Here is a 20,153-nt window from a genome sequence, read left to right as displayed (position 1 = left end):
TTCAAATTAGTAAAATAGAATAAGTAAAAATAAAAATAGATATATACACATTTTACAAATGGATTAAATAGAAGTAATTACAGGCGGTATTAAAAAGTCAGTCAGTCAGTGGTCAGCGTGGTGCAGTCTGTGGCCTCCATTACTTTTATTACAGTAACATTAAGTAGTAGCAACACCCTGCTGCCCATCTGCCCTAATGTATAATAAGTTTAGAAATTCTTTGAGCAAACACTTGGGAGCACTTTTTATTTGACTGCTGTTATCAGATATATGGCAGTACAAAGATGAATATGACATCTATGCATTCAGTAGGAAAATACCCTCATTTGGCCAAAAGCATTTATGGTTTGACCTTAAAGCTCCTCTCTTAGCTGCCTAAACGGCCTAATGACTGCTTGTATCTTTCCCCTGCTGTCCCTTCTCTGTTCCCTAAGACCAGGCATACACTGTGCAGTTATATAAATGCCATGGTGTAATGTCAGCTTACACTGTAGAGCGAATTGTTTACAACGCGCAACCAAAGCTTACAAATTATGTGTTCCGGCTTTACGGTCAGCTTTTGAAGCTTGACCTGAGAGCTCAAACTGCATGGGTTTAACAGTGAGGGGGCATTTCTAATGGTCAATGAATTGTCATTTGGCAGCTCTAACAGGTTTAAAATGAAGTCAGAGTAACACTTATAAATATGAGGTACATTCATCACCTTTCTGACATGTCAACAAAAATTGAAAATGAAGTCACCTTGTGAAAGTAAGCAGCTGTTGTACTGAAGAGCGTTACATCGCACAAGCAGTCATAATATTATGGCTGGTTGGTGTATATTTGTGTGTATTTCCATTGTCTACATGATGAAGCTTGTTGTAATGGTGATCTCAGACACTGTTTACCATTTTGCACTGGCGCAATCAATATGCTACCGCTGTCAACATGAGAGAGGACGCTGTCGATTGGCCAAAATTTCCAGCATACCAGAAATTCATCTAACTGGTCATGCTTGGCCTTCGTGCCCGCTTGTACACAGCACGGAAACATCACGCAATCCAAGCTGAATCTGACCCAACTTCAAAACAAGTCATGCAACTCAGAATTCAGGTCAGAATTGGCCTAAAGTGAGCGAATCTCTGTAAATTAACAGATAGCAGCATGTAAGCTTCATCAAGGAGTGTGCTTTGATGATATGAAGAGAAGAGATCTATACTGAGGTAATCAGGACAATCCTATAACAGGATTAAGGTTGTAGTTTTAGTAGTAGTGGGTTACTAAGTTCGTTTACACCTGTTTAAATCCCAGGGAAAAGAGTGTCCTCAATCCCTTTACTAAAATGGGGTTAAATTGCATTGACTTTGCAAAAGCATCTTCCAAAACACCCTGAGAAGTCTACTTTATTGTGGTTTAATACCAATAATCTCTGACATATTGCCTGCAAAGGAGGAATCAAAATGAAAGAGCAACAGACTGAAACACGCGAACAAATATTTCCCTAATAAATACATGTGTCTGTTTTCCACAATACCGCATCTGGCACGGCTTGCATAGCCTCCAGCTGGTAGCACCTCACTTTCCACAGTATTAGCGTGTCTAAGTTTTATCAAAACCTTTAGGACACCTCCCACAACACTTCTCTGGCAGCGCTGAGAGGTGTTTCCTGAAGTGCCTTAACATGTCAGCCTGACTGGCTGCTGGTGACTTAGACCACAGCACTGTACGCAAGAATGGCAGCTAACTTCAGGCGCAGCAAGTGTGCAACCACTGATTTGCAAAGTTCACACCTATTAAAGAGGTTTTACCCAAATATTTGCCCCCAAGCTTCTCCCATATTACACAATTATGTACAGTGCTCTATATAAGGCATTCCTCCAGCAGATAAAATGGTTCAGTGAGTGCAACAGAAGTAGAGTCAGTGCAACAGTTTGAAGAAGATTCACCTCAAAGCAAGATGACTCATCTGTAAGCTTAGAATAAACATTAAACCATTAACAAGTGAGGAGGCGTAATCTGCATCAATATTCTGTAAAACATGCACATATACAAAGCGTGGGCTTCTTCAAAGACTCAGGTTTACGCAGTACTGTGAGTAACTTTGCTGCAAATGACAGAGTCGGGTTGTTTCATGTTTACCCAGAATTCACCTCTGTAAACTTGTTTCTTGGAACAGCCCCCTTATTGGAGCATGATTTGAGTCATCGCTCCCCTAAAACCAGTGTTTACCTCAGATGTTTACCCCTGGTATGACCACGTGATCCCACCCCCATTTCTGACGTTTTGATTCCCCCTTGTGTTTACTGCTGCGCTAATTGGAAAACCCTTCTCACTTTTGTGTTTGGACTCTTGGAAAGTGCTCCCGCCACGCTCTAGTTCACCCACATAAGGAACAATTGCACTGAGGTGATGTCATGACACTGCAGTGGAGGCCTGATTTGAGGCACACATGGTCCCTGGGACCATATATGGGCAGCGGACGTGGGAGCGATGACTTAACTATGACCTGTACTCGCTTACTGTCATCCTAAATGAAAACCTATTTGTCACAGTTATATATGTAAGTTCCTCTTGACTCTGCTTTCAATGAAAAGGGGGGAAGTAAATATTATCATTTCACTCATTTTCCCCAGATGAGATCAAACTCTTATCACATAAAAAACAAACAACTACTTTTTATGAGTGGAACGATATGCAAAAACTCCATACTTACACAAAGCACTATTCTGTTTTTACTGTGCCAAAGGTGAACAAGCAAACTGCCAAAGATAACAGGAGGGAGGAGATGAATGTAAGGTGAATGGGGATGAGTAACAAAGCTGTAACTGCTGCAGAAATTAAATTACAGTGCACATATCACCCCCACGTTACAGTCCACCGCTGGGTTAGTCTCTTTCTCACGCTAAGCTGATACTCATTGTTTGAATGAATACACAGATGTGTGCGTGGACTAATAAAGGGATGAGTGGATGGGTTCTTCTGAACTTCTGTAACACTGTTGTCCAGCATTAACTGGAACCTAAAAAGGGAACTTGAATATCTATTGAATCACGTCTAAAACCTACTGCTGATTCCTGTAGTAGTCCATTCTTCTAAGTTTCACTATTATGACAAGTGCTGACAACAACCAACATGGCTGACTAAGAGGTTTACACAGCACTGTTGCTACAGGCAACTATACATCTTGGTATCCAGGCGTGACAGCTAAGTGTAAGAAAATAGCTCTGCTGCCTGAAGCAAACATCATTCTTAAAACTACTGAGGTTTGTGCTGCCTCTCTTTTGTCTCAGGCAGGTATCACCTTGGTTATGAACTAATAAACCACTGCAGTGTTTGTCAAAACTGGTCCAGACAGGGTCTAAATACCTACCTGGCATATGTCACCAGGAACGCAGTTAGGAAATGACTCAAACTGAAGCTGAGGAAGCCGTCCAAACCAACATATAGAGTCGCAAATAAAAGTCAAAGAAAATCAGTAAAATAAAAAAAAAGAGGCCATACATGTGAGAAGAAGCTTGATTAATTTTGGACTTCAAGAACATTTTGGGATAGAGCTGTGAACTTAAAAAAACACTTAAAAGAACACAGAGGCTCAAATTGAAGTTATAAAGTTGCATATAACATTACATATGCTCCATAAATGATGATCTTTTCAGAAATGTAAGTAATGTTTGTCAGAAAAAAGTGTGTTTTAGGTAACACCCACTATGCATGGTTACTGATATGATGTTGTGGGTTTCTTTTGTTGTTCTCTCTCGTAACGGGAGGTAACGGAAAAAACTTCCACAACAATACACGCAAACCTTTAGTAGATCGGGCCCTTAAAGTACTAATCTTAATATGATTGCGTAACAAAATTAATAATTGTCCGTCTGTCCGTCTGTCCGTCTGTCTGTCTGTCACACAAATCTTTACACAAAAAGATGTACCTGCAGTGTACAGTGATGGGTCCAACTTGTCCAAATTGCTCCTTAGTTTTATGAACTTGGCTGATGAAGTCAATGAAACCTTCTCCAGTTTTTGGGACTCCTTGCTCTGGCCAGTCAATGAACTGAAACTGCCTTATGGTTCTTGACTGACCATCCTGGAAAAAACACACAGGAAAATGGAGACTATTGTAAATCACCCAGGATTAAGTATCTTCTTTTGTGTGTGTGAATATATATATAAAGGGGGTATGGGGTGGGGCATCACTTAGGAGTTAATCATTATGGCCCAAGCACCCAGTTGGTTCAAGGAACTAGTTGTAATTCTTTGCTTTTTTAAATTCAATAAATCATGTATTTTAAGTAGATTTAATTTAATTAATCATGTATCTATCTCTCTTTCTTTCTCTCTCTCTCTCTCTCTCTCTCTCTCTCTCTCTCTCTCTCTCTCTCTCTCTCTCTTTCTCTTTTTGTTGTATTGTTTTAAAACATATAAAAATGAGAGGTAGTCTCTTGGAGTTCCAACACTGTAATAGTTTCTACAGGAGGATTATTTTCATAGTTACACCCTGCCTTTAAGTGACACACACATATACTTACGCACACAGCTTACACGCACAACAGCACATGCAAGGCTGTGTATTCACTGGGTGTTGGCGCCACCTGCTGACTGTCTTGGATTATCAATTGACAAAATAATCATTATTAAGGGTTTCAGTAATACAGATATCTTTTAATATTGAATTTAATGTAAGTTCACAAGGTCTATTAGGTAGCTTTGTTGCTTTCTGACATGCACTGTCATACTTATGTGATGCTGTTCAAGAATTTGTGTAGATACTTACAGCATCTACAGAGTTTATATTGGAGGATCTCTTGGTGCCAATGTATTCTGTTCAAAATGGATAACAATTTAGTATTATTATAGAAACATAATACTTAATTAACCTGACTATATCTTTAAAATGTATGATACTCAATGTACCAAAACAATGAACAAATCAAATGCAAAGAACTATACAACAATTACAATCTAAATCCAATTACAATCACCGCTGAAAGCATCTGCTGATGTGCACACTATTTAATCTGGGGTTCTAAGATCTGCAACACTGGATAGAGTTGATTAACCTATAGAAAAGTGGATATATTTCACTGGGTAATGGAAAACTCCAGTTAGCTTGCCAGCAGCTGCCTTCCACCTGTCACTACCGTTAGCACTCGGTGCTAGCACATGGTAGAAGCAGCTCACTTGGCATGACTTGGTGCATGTCATTCCCCCTCTCTCTCCACATTTCCTGTCTCTCTCAAACTGTTCAATCCAATCAACGGCAAAGAAGTCATAATCGATTTAAGCAAACAAACAAACAAATTAATACAATTTACAGTATTAGCTTGTCCAGTCCATATGCACCATCCTCCTCATTGAAATCCTTGTGTTTTGTGGATAGTCACAACTCATTTCTTACAGCAGTATAATCTGGTCTGTAATCAGCTGATTATAGCAAAATTATTTTATTTGACTCAATTGTTTGCAGTGTCATGCATCCAGACTAGTGAAGTTGTTATATGTCACTCCCTCATATTTCTTGTTCTGTTTCCTGTTTTATTTTGTAACTTACCCTTGTCTCTGTTTCGGGACCATTGACTTCCTGCTCCCTTGTGTTTCCTGCTCTCCTGGTTTGGCAGTGCTGGCCCTTTTGGTAGTTTTATTTTACAATGTTGTTATGTTAGTTTAAAAGCACAGGTCAGTTTACAGTGTGGGTGAAGCATGACAATCCCATCTCACAGTGGAAGCCACTGCCCAGGATTTGAAATGAGCATTATTTCACTCAAAGGTTGCACTCCTAATACCACACTACTATGACAACTGTCAGTGTGGCCTTGTAGAGTTGTATGTATTTTTAGTTCATCCTGGTAGTTCAAAAGTATGGACCACATTCCATTTCAGAGGGAGAAAGCCAGCTCACTCTTTTATCCACACAGAAAAGCCTCAGCTTGGATTTGAAGCCTGAACCAGCAGGGCTAACCAGCACACTAGCATCCCTACTTTCAGTGCTTTCTCATTGGGGTTCTTAAACTTTCCATTTCAGGCTGGTAGTTTAAAATAATATTTCTCTGTAATGGGGAAGAATCTCAAACTTTAGAGTTTATTTACTGTCCAATTTAGTCTGGGTGTTAAAAATAATGTTTCAAACTCTAGTAAGAGAAAACTACTTCACTCCAGCTTCATTTGGGAAAGATCTTGCATGTTCAAAATCTTGGTCATCACTTTAGTTGGAAAAAAAAACCAAACAGTCCAGACAGGAAGACTCTAGCTTGGAACCCTTAACTCTTTTACTCCAATTATCCTTACATGCCACCTTGCTAGGGTTGTAAACTGTCCCGTATTAACAGCAGGGACATCCCCTAGCCTATATTTAGCTAAATTGGTTTGTTTCATACGGGACCTCAATTGTCCCGTATATTGACTATTAACTCTTGTAAATACAGCCGACTGCACTCTATAGATCCTAGATCAGATAAAATGCCAGTGTTAGATCATGTGCCAGTCACACCGCCTGTCATCCAATCACAGGCCCTCTCACGTGCATCAGTTGTATACAGCACAAATGCACCAAGTCCTGCAAAAAAGTGGGGAGAGGATTTTCTCTCTGATGGCCATGAAATGGTCAGACCCAAGAAACAGATGCAGCACAGAGCTGATCAAAAATGAACTTCAAATATCTGTAAACTGTGACTTGTCATGTCAGGACTTCTCTCTGGCTGTGCTAAAGGACAAAAGACTGCTTGAGTCAGTCAAGAGCAGCAAAGAGTATCCATGGAAAAAGTACATTTGTTAAGTCATACTCCTCTTTTGCATTCAACTTTTCTTTTGCCTTTTTTATGTAAAGAGCCAAATTGTGGTTTCTTTGAGGTTTAATCATATGAGGTTACATAATGATACAGTAAGGATTATAGGGAATATACGCACTTTCTGCATTTCCATTTGAATAAGAATATGAATACACGCTGAGTTCACACATCATGCTCACACCACCATGGCACAGTGCACCTGTCCCTTATTTAGTAGTGAAAAAGTTGGCAACCCTACATGCCACCTTGCAGACTATACCTGCAACTTAGCAGTCAAAGTAGTTTTGAGTCAACCAGATAGCAATGGTAAATAAATTATATTATTTTGTGTGTGTGCATACAGTGTCTACCTTAATGCCACCCCTGCAAAAGCCTGGGCCCCGTTTTGGCCACCCCAGTCACGAAAATCAGTCTCCGCCCCTGCCATTTCAGACAGTTGTTTGTGTGAGTTGTTTAAGAATTTTAAATGACCTTCTTTTAACAGTTGACTCTGGTAACTCTGCGATCCTGGTCCTTCTGGACCTGACAGCTGCCTTTGATACGGTGGATCATAACATCCTCCTGTCTCGCTTAAACACCTGTGTGGACATTAAGGGTACTGTTCTTAAGTGGTTTCAGTCGTATCTCTCAGACAGGAGCTTCTCTGTACAGCTCGGCCAGTATTCTTCAGCCACTTCCCCCCTAACCTGTGGGGTGCCTCAGGGTTCTATTTGGGGGCCCTCCTCTTTTCGATATATATGTTACCACTGGGATCCATATTTAGAAAGCACAATGTCTCATTTCATTGTTTTGCTGATGACGTACAAATCTATCTGCCCTTAAAAACAAATGATCATTCCTCTGTCCAGGTCTTACTAGACTGCCTCAATGATGTTCCATCTTGGATGGAAGTGAACTTTCTCTCCATGAACAAAAACAAAACAGAGATTATTTTATTTGGCCAACAAAATCTGTTGGTTGGCTATGATAGCGCAATTGGCACCCTTAAGCCTTACTGTCACCCTTTTGTAAGGAACCTCAGTGTTATTTTGGACAGTGACTTTAAGTTTGACAAGCAGATAAGCTCAATTGTTAATACAAGCTTCTTTCAGCTAAGACTACTAGCGAAAGTGAAGCCTTATCTTCCCAGAAATGATTTCGAGAGAGTGATTCACACCTTTATTACATCACGCTTGGATTACTGTAACTCTATGTTTGTTGGTCTTGAACAGTCAGCATTGCGGCGTCTACAAGTCGTCCAAAATGCAGCCGTCTGCCTGCTGACTGGAAAGAAACGGCAGGATCACATCAGTCCTGTCCTTGAATCTTTGCACTGGTTGTTTTTAAGTGTTTAAATGGTCTGGCACCATCCTATTTATTAGACCTTGTACAGTCTCACAGTACTTGCAGAGCACTTCGGTCATCAAACCAGCTGCTCCTGGCAGTACCTCAGCCCAGACTCTCTACTCGTGGGGACAGAGCCTTCTCAGTGGCGGCCCCAAAGCTGTGGAACAGCCTACCTTTCCAGTTTAGTGCTGCACAGTCTGTTGAGCACTTTAAGACACTCCTAAAAACCTATCTTTTCTCCTTGGCGTTCAGTCCCAGCTAAGCAAGAATCCTTGGGTTTTTTTTACTTTTTTACTCTTTTTATTTCCTAAATTGAGCTCTTACTATTCTTTTATTGTTTTTATTTATTGTTATATTGTGTATGATTATATTGTATTTTAATATCTGTACAGCACTTTGGTCAATTGAGGTTGTTTTAAATGTGCTCTATAAATAAAGCTTGACTTGACTTGTTTAGAAATACAACTCCCATAATGCACCGGGGAGATTGACGAAATCAAATTGCGAACTGCGCGTGCTCAAACAGTCGTCGCAGAAAAATGGCGGCACTGTTGCTGCAGGAGTTGGAAGCTTCGGAGATCTCTAAGCTACCGAAAACTATTCAAAATAAACTCGAGAGGGTCCTTTCGGATCAGCAATATGTCATAGATTCGTTGAAAGCACAGCAGGAACAGTTCCGGGTTGACAACGGTAAGATAGTGCTTCATATTTTGGTTAGCTAGCCGTGCTACAATGTGCTGTAGTGCTCACTGTGCATGTCGATTAACTGAATAAAGTTAAAATGATTAACTGTGCTTTGATTTAAAATATACCAGAGCCTCATACAGTTGTTAATTGGTTTATGTTTAATCTAACTTAATTGAATATTCCTTTAAACAGCTATGGGATTCAGGAGTATGATAACCCTGGGGGTAACTGCAGGTTGTCAATAAGCACGATGCTAATGAGAGCTTTAGCTAGTCGGTCAAGTAACCCAGCTTCCTAACGAGAATTAAGGGTTTAATGATCCTGGTAATAAGTGATATTCGGCTGTTAATGCCATGATTAACGCCTTATCTTTCCTGTTTTTCCCACAGAGCAACACTTCTTTGAGAAAGTGAAACAACTTGCTCAGAGTCAGGATGAGTTTCTGTCACAGACTCAAGAACATCTCAAACTCAAGGACGAGTTCACCAAGCTCGGTAAGACTGAATGTTAGACTCAGCTTCTGCAGCTTGAATTCACACTGACTGTAGTTTATGACATTGGCTTTGTTTCTAATCTCTCTTTCAGGGGATGAACTTAAAAGTGTGCGGGAGAAAAACAGGGAATATGAATCCACTCAAGGGAGGTTATCATCAGAGCAGGTAAGGCAAACAACATCAGCCATGTTGAAACTTATCTCATTTTTATTTCTATAGCACCTTTCATACATTCAAGCATCCAGCTCAAAATGCTTCCAAGAAAAACATAGTCAGAAAACAACAGCAACATATAAAATGATACAAGGCTAAAACAAGATAGAGAGGAATGGGATATGAAATACTTTAAAAATTAGAATTAAATCAAATCAAATAAATACCAGAAAAATAAATCAAATCATTAAAATAGATTGCAAGATATGCAAAAACAATGGTCATAAAAGTAATAATGCAGTCCAGGGCTAAAATGAAATAACTCCAAGTTAAAAATCCAGATTAAAGAGATAAATCTTTAGTTTACTTTTAAAAACACCCAGAGAGCTCACCGTTTTAATGTCCAGAAGCAGAGAGTTCCACAGTTTTAGTGCATAAAAACAGAAAGCTCTCTGGCCGGCACATGTGAGGGACACATGAGGAACATTTGTGTAGAAAAGAAATCATATGTAGGAATTCTTATCAGTCACATGACTTCTACTAATCCTTTGTGTTGCTTTCTGCTGTTATGTTTACTGTAATTAAAGTCATGTCAACTGTAATGATAGTGTCAGAAGTGTTGTTGTTGAATTCTAAGTAATGGTTGATGTCTAGTGCTCTCAACTCATCTGTTCATCTCAACATAAACACTTTTTGGTTAAATGAATGAATGATTTTTAGACTAAAGTTTGCTGAAATGTGTTGAATATATATTGAATTACTTCTTGGTTCACATTCAGAGAATGCTTTGTAGTGAAGTATCAAAAACATTTAACTTAATTCTGAATTAATAACTACGTTGGACTAGGGATGTAAATTTTAAGTATTTGCCGTGATCAATCTTTGCAAATGTTAATGGTCAATTATCCATTAATCATTAAAAAAAGCAGTTTTCTTCAGTCAAAAACAATGCCAAATATGTTGTTTTTCCCCGAAATTATATTTTCCACAGCAACAAAATGCATATAACTGACGTATTGGATACAGGTAACATGTTTAACACTGACTATCAACGATCAGGCTCATAAAAATATTCTCCGTGGACATACAGTCATATAAAGTGATGGATTGTTCACTAATTGTGGTTTTGTTGCAACAAGAGAACTGAACAGAAAAGTACTTCAGACTCACACGGTCCAGTTTTCTGCCTACTCGTTCTTATTAAGAAAAATAAGCATGTGCACGCCGTCAGCTGGGAGCGCAACCGGGTCAGAATCAGTCCAGCGGCAGAAAAGCTCAGACGGCTCTGATGTTGCTGCTCCGCAAACATAGTGTACTAGCAATTTCTAATAGTCAGTTGGCTTTGTATCCAAAGGTTAAAATGTCCTGTTTAAAGTTATCAACCTTCGTGTCCGTGTCGTTGATGACAGCAGTTGCGTGTTGATCCTCTTTAAAAAAAAACACTTGTGGAGACCTGACGCACAGCCACAGCCGCCAGCTGAGTGTCTCCGCTGTGTGCAACACCTTTAAACAGCTGATTCACATCCAAACATGCTTTAAACTTCAAACACCTCCCTGGAAGCTGAATGTAACATGAGACCACATGATGTTTGTTCCACTTGGCGTAAAATTGAAAACAAAAATACAGGTTTCTAATAAGTTCTTAACAATCAATTAATCGATAGTCAATTAATTGTTTACATCCCTACATGGACTGAATACTGGAAAAGTTTTACAGTAATCTCTTAATCAGTTAACTTGTATCAACAATGACTGTGATTGAAATTGTGTCATTTGTTAGGCTGTGCTGTCAAAGGCCAAAGAGGAACTGGAGTCAGAAAAGCGAGAGCTTCTGCGGACGCTGGAAAGAAGGTCCTTGGAAGTCGAGCATCTAAATGGTACAGACTTATAGATTAGTCCGCCGGCTTTGATTAAACATCTCATTTTGTATTGAACCGTCATTTGAACCTGGCACTTCTTTCATTTCTTTGCATCATCAGATGACTTCAGGACACTCAATGATAAGATGGTGGAAGTCAACACCTCTAAAATGGCTCTGCAGATGAAACTGGACGGACTTGAAGCAGCTGAAGTCAACATAAAGGTGAGCTATGTTGAGAAAAGATGGTCAACAGCTTCCTCTTTTTCCTTTCATTTTACACTATGAACAAATAACAGAAATCTGCTGTGGCTTTTGGTTACAGTACAAAGAGAAGCGAATGGAGCAAGAGAAGGAGCTGCTGCATGGACAGACATCTTGGCTGAATGAGGAACTGAAGGCTAAGAGCGAGGAGCTGCTGGCCCTGTCCAGGGAGAAGGGAAACCGGATCCTGGAACTGAAGTGCAACCTGGAAGACAAAACAGAGGAGGCATGTCTTGTTTTATATCAAAGACAATTATTACAAATTACAATTACAAAACAGCCATTTTTGTCTGTATAGAGTTACATTCCACTGTACGTAGAGCTTTGATGATGTGCAAACCAGCTGCACTTCAGCATAATTGACAACATGTACACTGGGTACTTTGTGATTAATTCACTTAATGCCAAATGTTTTGCTGCCATCAGTTTTTATTTATTTATTTGGTTAAGAATAGAGACAATCATCTCCAATGGTCCGTACTTACATTTTAATTTTTCTCTTGTTTTGCAGTTGAGCAGATACCAAGACCAAGTGGGCAGTTTGAAAACATCGAATGAAAACCTCCAGAAACAAAATGAGGACATGATCAACAAACTAAAAGAGGTGTGTGTCTCTCTTAAGTATGAATCCTGTCTTCGTTTACACAATAGCAGATTTTATTTTCAGTTTAATGAACAACAGGATCTATAATGTAGCACTCAGTGGGATTTTTTACTGTACATGACAAATGACTGGATGACCTTTCATTAGGCCAAGGAACAGCAAGCCACCATGGAGGAGAAGTTCAGGAACGAGCTGAATGCCAACATTAAGCTGTCAAATCTTTACAAGGTATGTATCGTGTTTGTGACAGCAAGCTGAAGCATTTACTCCCACTGATTTCAACTCCACAGCACATCGATGTGTCCTATACTTTTGACTTATTTGTTTATGATGAACAAACTTGAATCACTTGGTTGCCTGTTGAGCTTTGGTAAAGACGAAGTGATGAAGCACTGATACTTCAACTCCACTCCAAACATAGAGCTGAACACAAACTAGATGCTCCACTATTGAATATATGTTGTCATATGTTATAACTGTCCAGAAACTTACCCTGTTTTGTGGTTTCAGAGTGCAGCAGCAGATTCCGAGGCCAAAAGTGAAGAGCTGAGTCGGGCCGTGGAGGAGCTGCATAAGCTGCTGAAGGATGCTGGAGAAGGTAAAATACTGATCACAGCTACTGTTCCAATCTTTCAGCTCTTCACTTCTTCCTTGAAGGGGATGTTTGATCATTTGTGCGGCTTTATTAGTATTCACTGACTGTTTCTCTGCTTCCTTCTGCTGCCAAACAGCCAACAAGGCCCTCGAGGAGAAGCTGCAGGAGATGAACGGCGCCACAGACAAGACTGCGGCTGAGCTGAAGGAGAGGATCCACGCTCTTGAGAAAGAGCTCGACAACGCCAATGAGCTGCTTACAAGTTCTAAACTCAGAGGTCAGTTGAGTTCATTTTGCAAGTGTTTTTTTTTTTAATCTTAAATGCACTTTTTTATTTTAAAGTAATCTTCAAGAAATTAACAAATACACCCTGTGATCTCTTCTTGTTTGGAATGCCCAGGCCCCGTCAGTTCAACATCTTTGCTCACAGAGGAGCAAATGACAACGATGTCTCCAACAGCTGCTGCTGTATCCAAGATAAAGCCCGGCATGAAGCTGACCGAGGTAAATTAATCTATTCAAACATGTGGCCGAATGAGACCGCCTAGTAAATCATGTGGTTTGCTAAATATAAAATAGTGTTCTAAGCTAATTAAGGATAAGTAAGTTTTGATATGACTGTTATTTTCTGTTTTCTAAATGATTTGATGTAAATGTTACAGCATTGACCCAGATATCTCCACTGCTCATCATTCTCCTTTTTAAACAAGCTGATATCTGTGTTTTCAGGTGTACACAGCATATTTGGAAAGTCAGGAGCAGCTGCAGTTGGAGCGTCTGGAGAACAAGCGGGTCAACAAGTACCTGGATGACATCGTGCAAGAAGTGGAGGCCAAAGCCCCCATCCTCAAGCGGCAGAGGGACGAACATGAGCGCATGCAGAAGTCTGTGGCCAGTCTTTCTGCCAAGCTGGAGCAGGCTGTGAAGGTTGGTGATGCAAACAAGTTGTGTGTATGTTGTTTGCCGTTATTATTGCACTATGTCTGTGTTTTTCCCTCTTTATTCATTTGCATTTGTTGTGTTTGAACACTTGAGAAAAAACTTTTGTAAGTGGAGGAGAAGAAGTGAAGAAATACTAATGTTCATCTTATTTTAAATCTGTCAATTAAAAGAATACAATCTGCCAGACAACACACCTTTTTAACCTCCAAATTGTTAATACTTTGTGTTTGCATCAGGAGGTGCACCGTCTGCAGAAGGATGCTGATGAAGCTAACAAACGCTCCTCTGTTCTGGAAAGAGACAACCAGCGGTGTGCACTTCAGATAGCGGACATGGCTCAGCAGGTGAGCTCTCGTGCTTTTGACCCTGTTGTTATCTTTTTTAAAATGTCTCCAAGGTTCTTATTTTCGATGCCGTCCTTTCCCTTCAGATTCGTGTCCTACTGATCGAGCTGGAGGAGGCCCGTGGAAACCATGTGCTTCCTGAAGAGGAGGTAAGCTCAGCTGATGTCAGCAGCACTTCAGAGGTCATCAGCCAACACTTGGTGACCTTCCGTAGTGTAGAGGAGCTCCAGAAGCAGAATCAGCGTCTCCTGGTGGCCCTCAGGGAGCTCAGTGATGCTCAGGAGAGAGAGGAATTTGAGGCCACTGGCAACAGGTAAGTGACAGTGTCTGCTGAATAATTTTCGATCCACTGTTACACAATAAAATGAATTATTTAAATGTGATAAATATTACTTTTTACAGGCATGGAGAGCTGGAGCAGAGTTTGGAGAGAGCCTTGGCTGAGCTCGACTCCCTGAAGGAGCAACGAGGCCAACAGGTCAAGATGACCGAGTCCATCGCTAAGCAGAGGGACATGTACCGTGTGCTGCTGGCTCAGGCTACAGGAGTTAGCTTCCCTCAGCAAGGTGGTGGAAAAAAAGAGACACTGAGATTTTTAATTTAGACTCAGTACAGTGAAGTGATGACTGATCACGTGGAGCTGAACGTAAGAATCTTTCACATTTAGGTACACCACCTGAGGAGTTCTCCCTGACTTCAACTCCCCGTCGCTCACCTGCAGCCATTCCTACTCCGGGGACGCCTACTGCACTTGTGTCCATGGCAACAGAGTCTGCTGAAGCATTGGAAGCCAAGGCAGCTCTGCGACAGGTGAGTGCTACTGGATCAGATGATGGTAACACTATGATACTCGATTTTGGCAAGCCCACAGTGACAATTCATGAAGATATTAGACTTGAATAATAATAATAATAATAATTATAATATTAATATAAATAAATAAATAGATACAAATAAATACAATAATAAGTAGTATTAAATAGAATAAATTAAAAATGCTAAAACATTAAAATTCCCACCTCATACCCATCCCACAATCCATATACAAGGTAAAGATTTAAGATACATGATTTAAAAAGGAAACACTATCATGATATTTAAATGAGGAAACAGTGGATGTAAAATAAGATTTTAAAACTCAAGATTGGAAACTAAACTCACCAAAATAAAATAACTTTATAAAATATTTAAACACTAACAGAATAAATCAGTAAAAGGAACTAAGATGCTACAATTAAAGTAAATACAGCAAAATAAAAGAATAGAATATTAAAATGCTGAAAGATAATCCATTAAAATCTCTGGAATTAGATGATAGGATCAAATTAATGACTAAATAAATAATGAGATAATCCACAATAAATTAATGAATAATACAAATTCAAAATAAAGTGAATTAAAAATGTACATGTAATATTATTAGAAATAAGACTGTTTATGTCATTGAAACTTTAGCGCCTGGTAAATTGCTAATTGTAAATAGTCTGTGCTTCTGTATTATTTATGATTTATTGATTTATTTAAATTTTCAATTAAAAATCCACTACCTGAAGACCTGAGGGTCACAGGCTCACAGGCAGAAAGTCTTTACATTTCTGGGATGTAAGTGTTGCATAAATACCGACCTTATACCCCATTGGTTGTTTAAGTAGTGCCTGTTACATGTTCTATGATAATGTGTACTATCATATAACATATATTATCATGACTTACTTTTATTTCCAGGCTTGATTTGCTCTTAAGTTAGTCCACTGTAAAAACCTCCCATTTCAGATTTCTGGTCATCAGTCAAAACTGTAAAGCTTCCATTCCCCATATATTACCACTAGATGGCAGCGGCTGGTGTGTACATCAAGTCTTTTGCCCTTAGTTTAACAGTGTAACCCAAAGACTACAGTACATCCCTGCATTGCTGATGATGCTTGCAGTGGAGGGAAGATAGAGAACAACAGTGGCTTACAGAAAGAATCTAATTAAGAAGGATTTAGGTGTATTCCGTTCCAGTGATTCTAACTTTAATGAAGTGGTTCAAGGCCTGTGTTAAGTATGTTTATTCTGCACCATAAAGATTGCATTTCTTAGAAATCAAATGAGTGTAACCTGGTTGCCAAAAATGAAAGTGTCTTGTTGTGTCTGCAGTTGCAGGAGGTGTTCACTACTTACAAGAGGGAGCGTGTGGAGAGCGATAAGGTAACGACAGAGCAGAGTGAGAGGGTCCAGGAGCAGCTCTCCGATCTCCACTCCCAGAATGCCAGGATATCCACCCAACTGGACTTTGCCTCTAAGAGGTAAGGTTGATAAGCATGAGCAGGAAGAGAACAAAAAGGCCAACTTTAAGTGCAAATTGTTTTGATAATGTTCAAATTAGGGATGGGCAAAGAGTTACTTTGAATATTTTCTCATTTAAAATGTACAATTTTTCATCGTTTTTACCGGTGCCTGGTTGTCAGACGGTAGCTATAGAGTGTCTTAACCCTTAAAGACTTAGACCATTTTTGGGGGCGCCAGACTCTCCTGTATTTGGTTTTTTTTTCCTAACCTATTGAAGCACTCAGCATCAAGTGCCATACATCGTTTTATTTAGGAGAACCACTGTGCTGCATTTAAAGCACCAGTTTTATATTGGTTTTGTCTGATAATGGATGAAAATACTGAAGTTTTTTTTACAAATTGTCTGGAAATGTAGGTCATTTTTTACTGTGAACTCAGACAAAACATCAGGAAGTTTTGTTTTGTTTTGTTAGAAAGTTGTACTTAGGTGTGTTAGACTTCGAAATGAATTTTTGTCACCATCAAACCTTTACTAAGGAAGAAACAGCCATTTATTATAGTATTTTCTAAGGGGTTTTTCAGTGTAAAAAGTAGGTGTATTCTTATATATCATTTACTGACCCAGTAGAAAAGGTTTGAGAGTATATAGTTGGGATGCAATGATATCAAAATCTCACGGTACGATATCGTCACGGTATTAAGCCCAAGGTACGGTATTATGGCGGTATTGTCAAAAAATAAGATGACTTTGAAAAAATGTCATAGTGTGAAAAAATGAAGTGCCAGGAATGATAAGGATAAACACACTTACTGTAATTGAACACAAACATAATGCTCAAATGTTCTAATCACATGTATTACTACCAACAGGTATTTTCAAGTACAAAGAACAGTGCAGGCACATCCAGTGTTTCAAGTAACAAGTAAATAAAACAAACTTTCAGTTGAGTGTCTTTAAACTGACTGGAATTTTGTACCTTGGCTCAAGCGCGTTCAGCAACTTTTTAAATCCCTCATTGTCCACCAGTGAAAACGGCTGCAGGGTGATGATTCATCAAGTAGCTTCTCATATTACTTGTATTCCCCGACTCGTAGACGATCGTAGTCTGGCAGTGTCTGCAAACCGTTTATTTTGCATGTCCGTCATATTTTATTCTCAATCGTCTTTGTTTACTGCAAAACCAAAATGCCTCCATACTTCTGATTGAAACTTCGCAGGAGGTTCCACTACTTTAAATTTTCCGCTCCGCTCCCCCTCTGTGCTTTTCGCCATCTCTTCCTGCACTGCGCAGGGGATCATGGGAGATGATATTTGCTTTTCAGACCGGCCCACTCAATGGGTGCATCTCAAAGCTCTAAACGTCCATCCTCGCGTCGTTTCCTCACGTTGTTTCCTCGCTTCTTAGTAACGCCCACCAGAGATGTGAGGAAATGAAACCAGAGAAGAGAGGAGAGAGGAGATTTGTATTTAGAGAAATGAGACGTCCTCTCCTCCAGAGCGTCACGTGAAGTCTGTTTGTGATGACAGCTTTAACAGCTGTTTGTGTCTGCACACATGTTCACTGTAATAACTCTGATCAATATAAACAGTAACAGAGCTCTGTCTCTGTGTTTACCTGTTTAACACACACCTGTTTAACACACACCTGTTTAACACACACCTGTTTAACACACATGTTCACTGTAATAACTCTGATCAATATAAACAGTGACAGAGCTCTGTCTCTGTGTTTACCTGTTTAACACACATGTTCACTGTAATAACTCTGATCAATATAAACAGTAACAGAGCTCTGTCTCTGTGTTTACCTGTTTAACACACACCTGTTTAACACACACCTGTTTAACACACACCTGTTTAACACACATGTTCACTGTAATAACTCTGATCAATATAAACAGTGACAGAGCTCTGTCTCTGTGTTTACCTGTTTAACACACATGTTCACTGTAATAACTCTGATCAATATAAACAGTAACAGAGCTCTGTCTCTGTGTTTACCTGTTTAACACACACCTGTTTAACACACATGTTCACTGTAATAACTCTGATCAATATAAACAGTGACAGAGCTCTGTCTCTGTGTTTACCTGTTTAACACACACCTGTTTAACACACATGTTCACTGTAATAACTCTGATCAATATAAACAGTGACAGAGCTCTGTCTCTGTGTTTACCTGTTTAACACACACCTGTTTAACACACATGTTCACTGTAATAACTCTGATCAATATAAACAGTAACAGAGCTCTGTCTCTGTGTTTACATGTTTAACACACACCTGCAGAAGAAGAGAATCCGCTCTCTTTTTATTCTGTCCTGAAGCATCATAGATCGATTCACTTTTAAAATGCCTCATTATTAAATTATTTATTACTTTAAGGGAAAATAGAACCCATGCAACTCTTTTCAAACCCTGTGCTCATTAATGATCAGCCTCATATGAAACTTTATTAACTTGACAGGAAATATAACAAGTGTTTTTACTAACAGACAAACTTTACTGTCAGACTTCTCTTCAAGAAGAAAACCAGAACAAACATGGAAACTAACAGGAGAAATAACTGATCATTAATATATATTCTATCAATGATGTTAGACTCTATTACTCTATTTCGTTAGACAGTGAATCTGACAAAAACAATCAGATATAACATAATCTATCCTCTGTTATATTGAATTAATGATTTTGCGTTCAGTATTTTGTGTTTTAAACTCATATCAAACACTTTTTAATCTCAGCTCATCAAATACAGACTGTTTAGAAACCAACGTGTGTTTATGATCTGTTTCAGGGCACCCTTAGTGACTGTTTTAAGGTCTGTTTCAGGGCACCCTTAGTGACTGTTTTAAAGTCTGTTTCAGGGCACCCTTAGTGACTGTTTTAAAGTCTGTTTCAGAGCACCCTTAGTGACTGTTTTAAAGTCTGTTACAGGGCACCCTTAGTGACTGTTTTAAGGTCTGTTTCAGGGCACCCTTAAAGGCTGATTTATACTTCTGCGTCGAACTGACGGCGTACCCTACGCCGTAGGTCTGCGTAGCTCCAGTACCTACGCAGAGGTCTACGCACGTAGCTGACGTGCACCTCCTCCAAAATGTAACTCCGCGTAGAGCCGACGCGGACCGCAAGCCCTGTGATTGGTCCGCTCGGCGGCTTTGTCTTTCCCGCATTCACAGCACTTCCGGGATCCCGGACATCGGCCACACATCGGCCGTGTATTTCATGTCCTCCTCTCTATTCTTCATGTAATCATGTCTGTACGATAAACAGCAACATGTATCAGCTGTAGATTAACATAACACGCTCTGAATCGATGTGGAAAAGTAAACAGAGATCGTAGCGGGCCGGAAGTAGGAGACCGGCTATCAGAGAGACCACACTGCCCTCAGGCGTTTCGGCGGAGAATTATCTGCGCGACACGGACACACCGACGCAGAAGTATGTGGGGCTCATGTCCGCGTCAGCCCCTGCTGCGTAGGGGCGACGCAGAAGTATAAATCAGCCTTAAGGTCTGTTTCAGGGCACCCTTAGTGACTGTTTTAAGGTCTGTTTCAGGGCACCCTTAGTGACTGTTTTAAAGTCTGTTTCAGAGCACCCTTAGTGACTGTTTTATGGTCTGTTTCAGGGCACCCTTATTGACTGTTTTTAAGTCTGTTTCAGGGCACCCATAGTGACTGTTTTAAGATCTGTTACAGGGCACCCTTAGTGACTGTTTTAAGGTCTGTTTCAGGGCACCCTTAGTGACTGTTTTAAGGTCTGTTTCAGGGCACCCTTATTGACTGTTTTTAAGTCTGTTTCAGGGCACCCATAGTGACTGTTTTAAGATCTGTTACAGGGCACCCTTAGTGAC

General features: G+C 39.8%; 1 protein-coding gene across 7 annotated transcripts in view; it reads left to right on the top strand.

The window, feature by feature from the left end:
- Positions 1-8,613: 8,613 nt before the first annotated feature.
- tprb (translocated promoter region b, nuclear basket protein) overlaps positions 8,614-20,153 on the top strand; it is a 35,477-nt gene continuing 23,937 nt past the window's right edge. For all 7 annotated transcript variants that reach the window (XM_034701613.1, XM_034701606.1, XM_034701600.1 and 4 more), the window contains exons 1-17: positions 8,614-8,777; positions 9,164-9,268; positions 9,360-9,433; positions 11,202-11,298; positions 11,401-11,504; positions 11,605-11,769; positions 12,055-12,147; positions 12,295-12,375; positions 12,658-12,745; positions 12,879-13,019; positions 13,143-13,246; positions 13,472-13,669; positions 13,921-14,028; positions 14,115-14,341; positions 14,431-14,594; positions 14,696-14,838; positions 16,168-16,316. In XM_034701613.1, the coding sequence (XP_034557504.1) occupies positions 8,627-8,777; positions 9,164-9,268; positions 9,360-9,433; positions 11,202-11,298; positions 11,401-11,504; positions 11,605-11,769; positions 12,055-12,147; positions 12,295-12,375; positions 12,658-12,745; positions 12,879-13,019; positions 13,143-13,246; positions 13,472-13,669; positions 13,921-14,028; positions 14,115-14,341; positions 14,431-14,594; positions 14,696-14,838; positions 16,168-16,316 (2,192 nt within the window). In that variant the 5' untranslated portion in view covers positions 8,614-8,626. The remainder of the gene's footprint in view (positions 8,778-9,163; positions 9,269-9,359; positions 9,434-11,201; positions 11,299-11,400; positions 11,505-11,604; positions 11,770-12,054; positions 12,148-12,294; positions 12,376-12,657; positions 12,746-12,878; positions 13,020-13,142; positions 13,247-13,471; positions 13,670-13,920; positions 14,029-14,114; positions 14,342-14,430; positions 14,595-14,695; positions 14,839-16,167; positions 16,317-20,153) is intronic.

This window comes from Notolabrus celidotus, chromosome 2 (assembly GCF_009762535.1).
Source record: "Notolabrus celidotus isolate fNotCel1 chromosome 2, fNotCel1.pri, whole genome shotgun sequence".
NCBI classification, from domain to species: domain Eukaryota; kingdom Metazoa; phylum Chordata; class Actinopteri; order Labriformes; family Labridae; genus Notolabrus; species Notolabrus celidotus.
The sequence above is the reverse complement of the archived record's forward strand: the minus strand, read 5'-3'. Positions and strand labels throughout refer to the sequence as shown.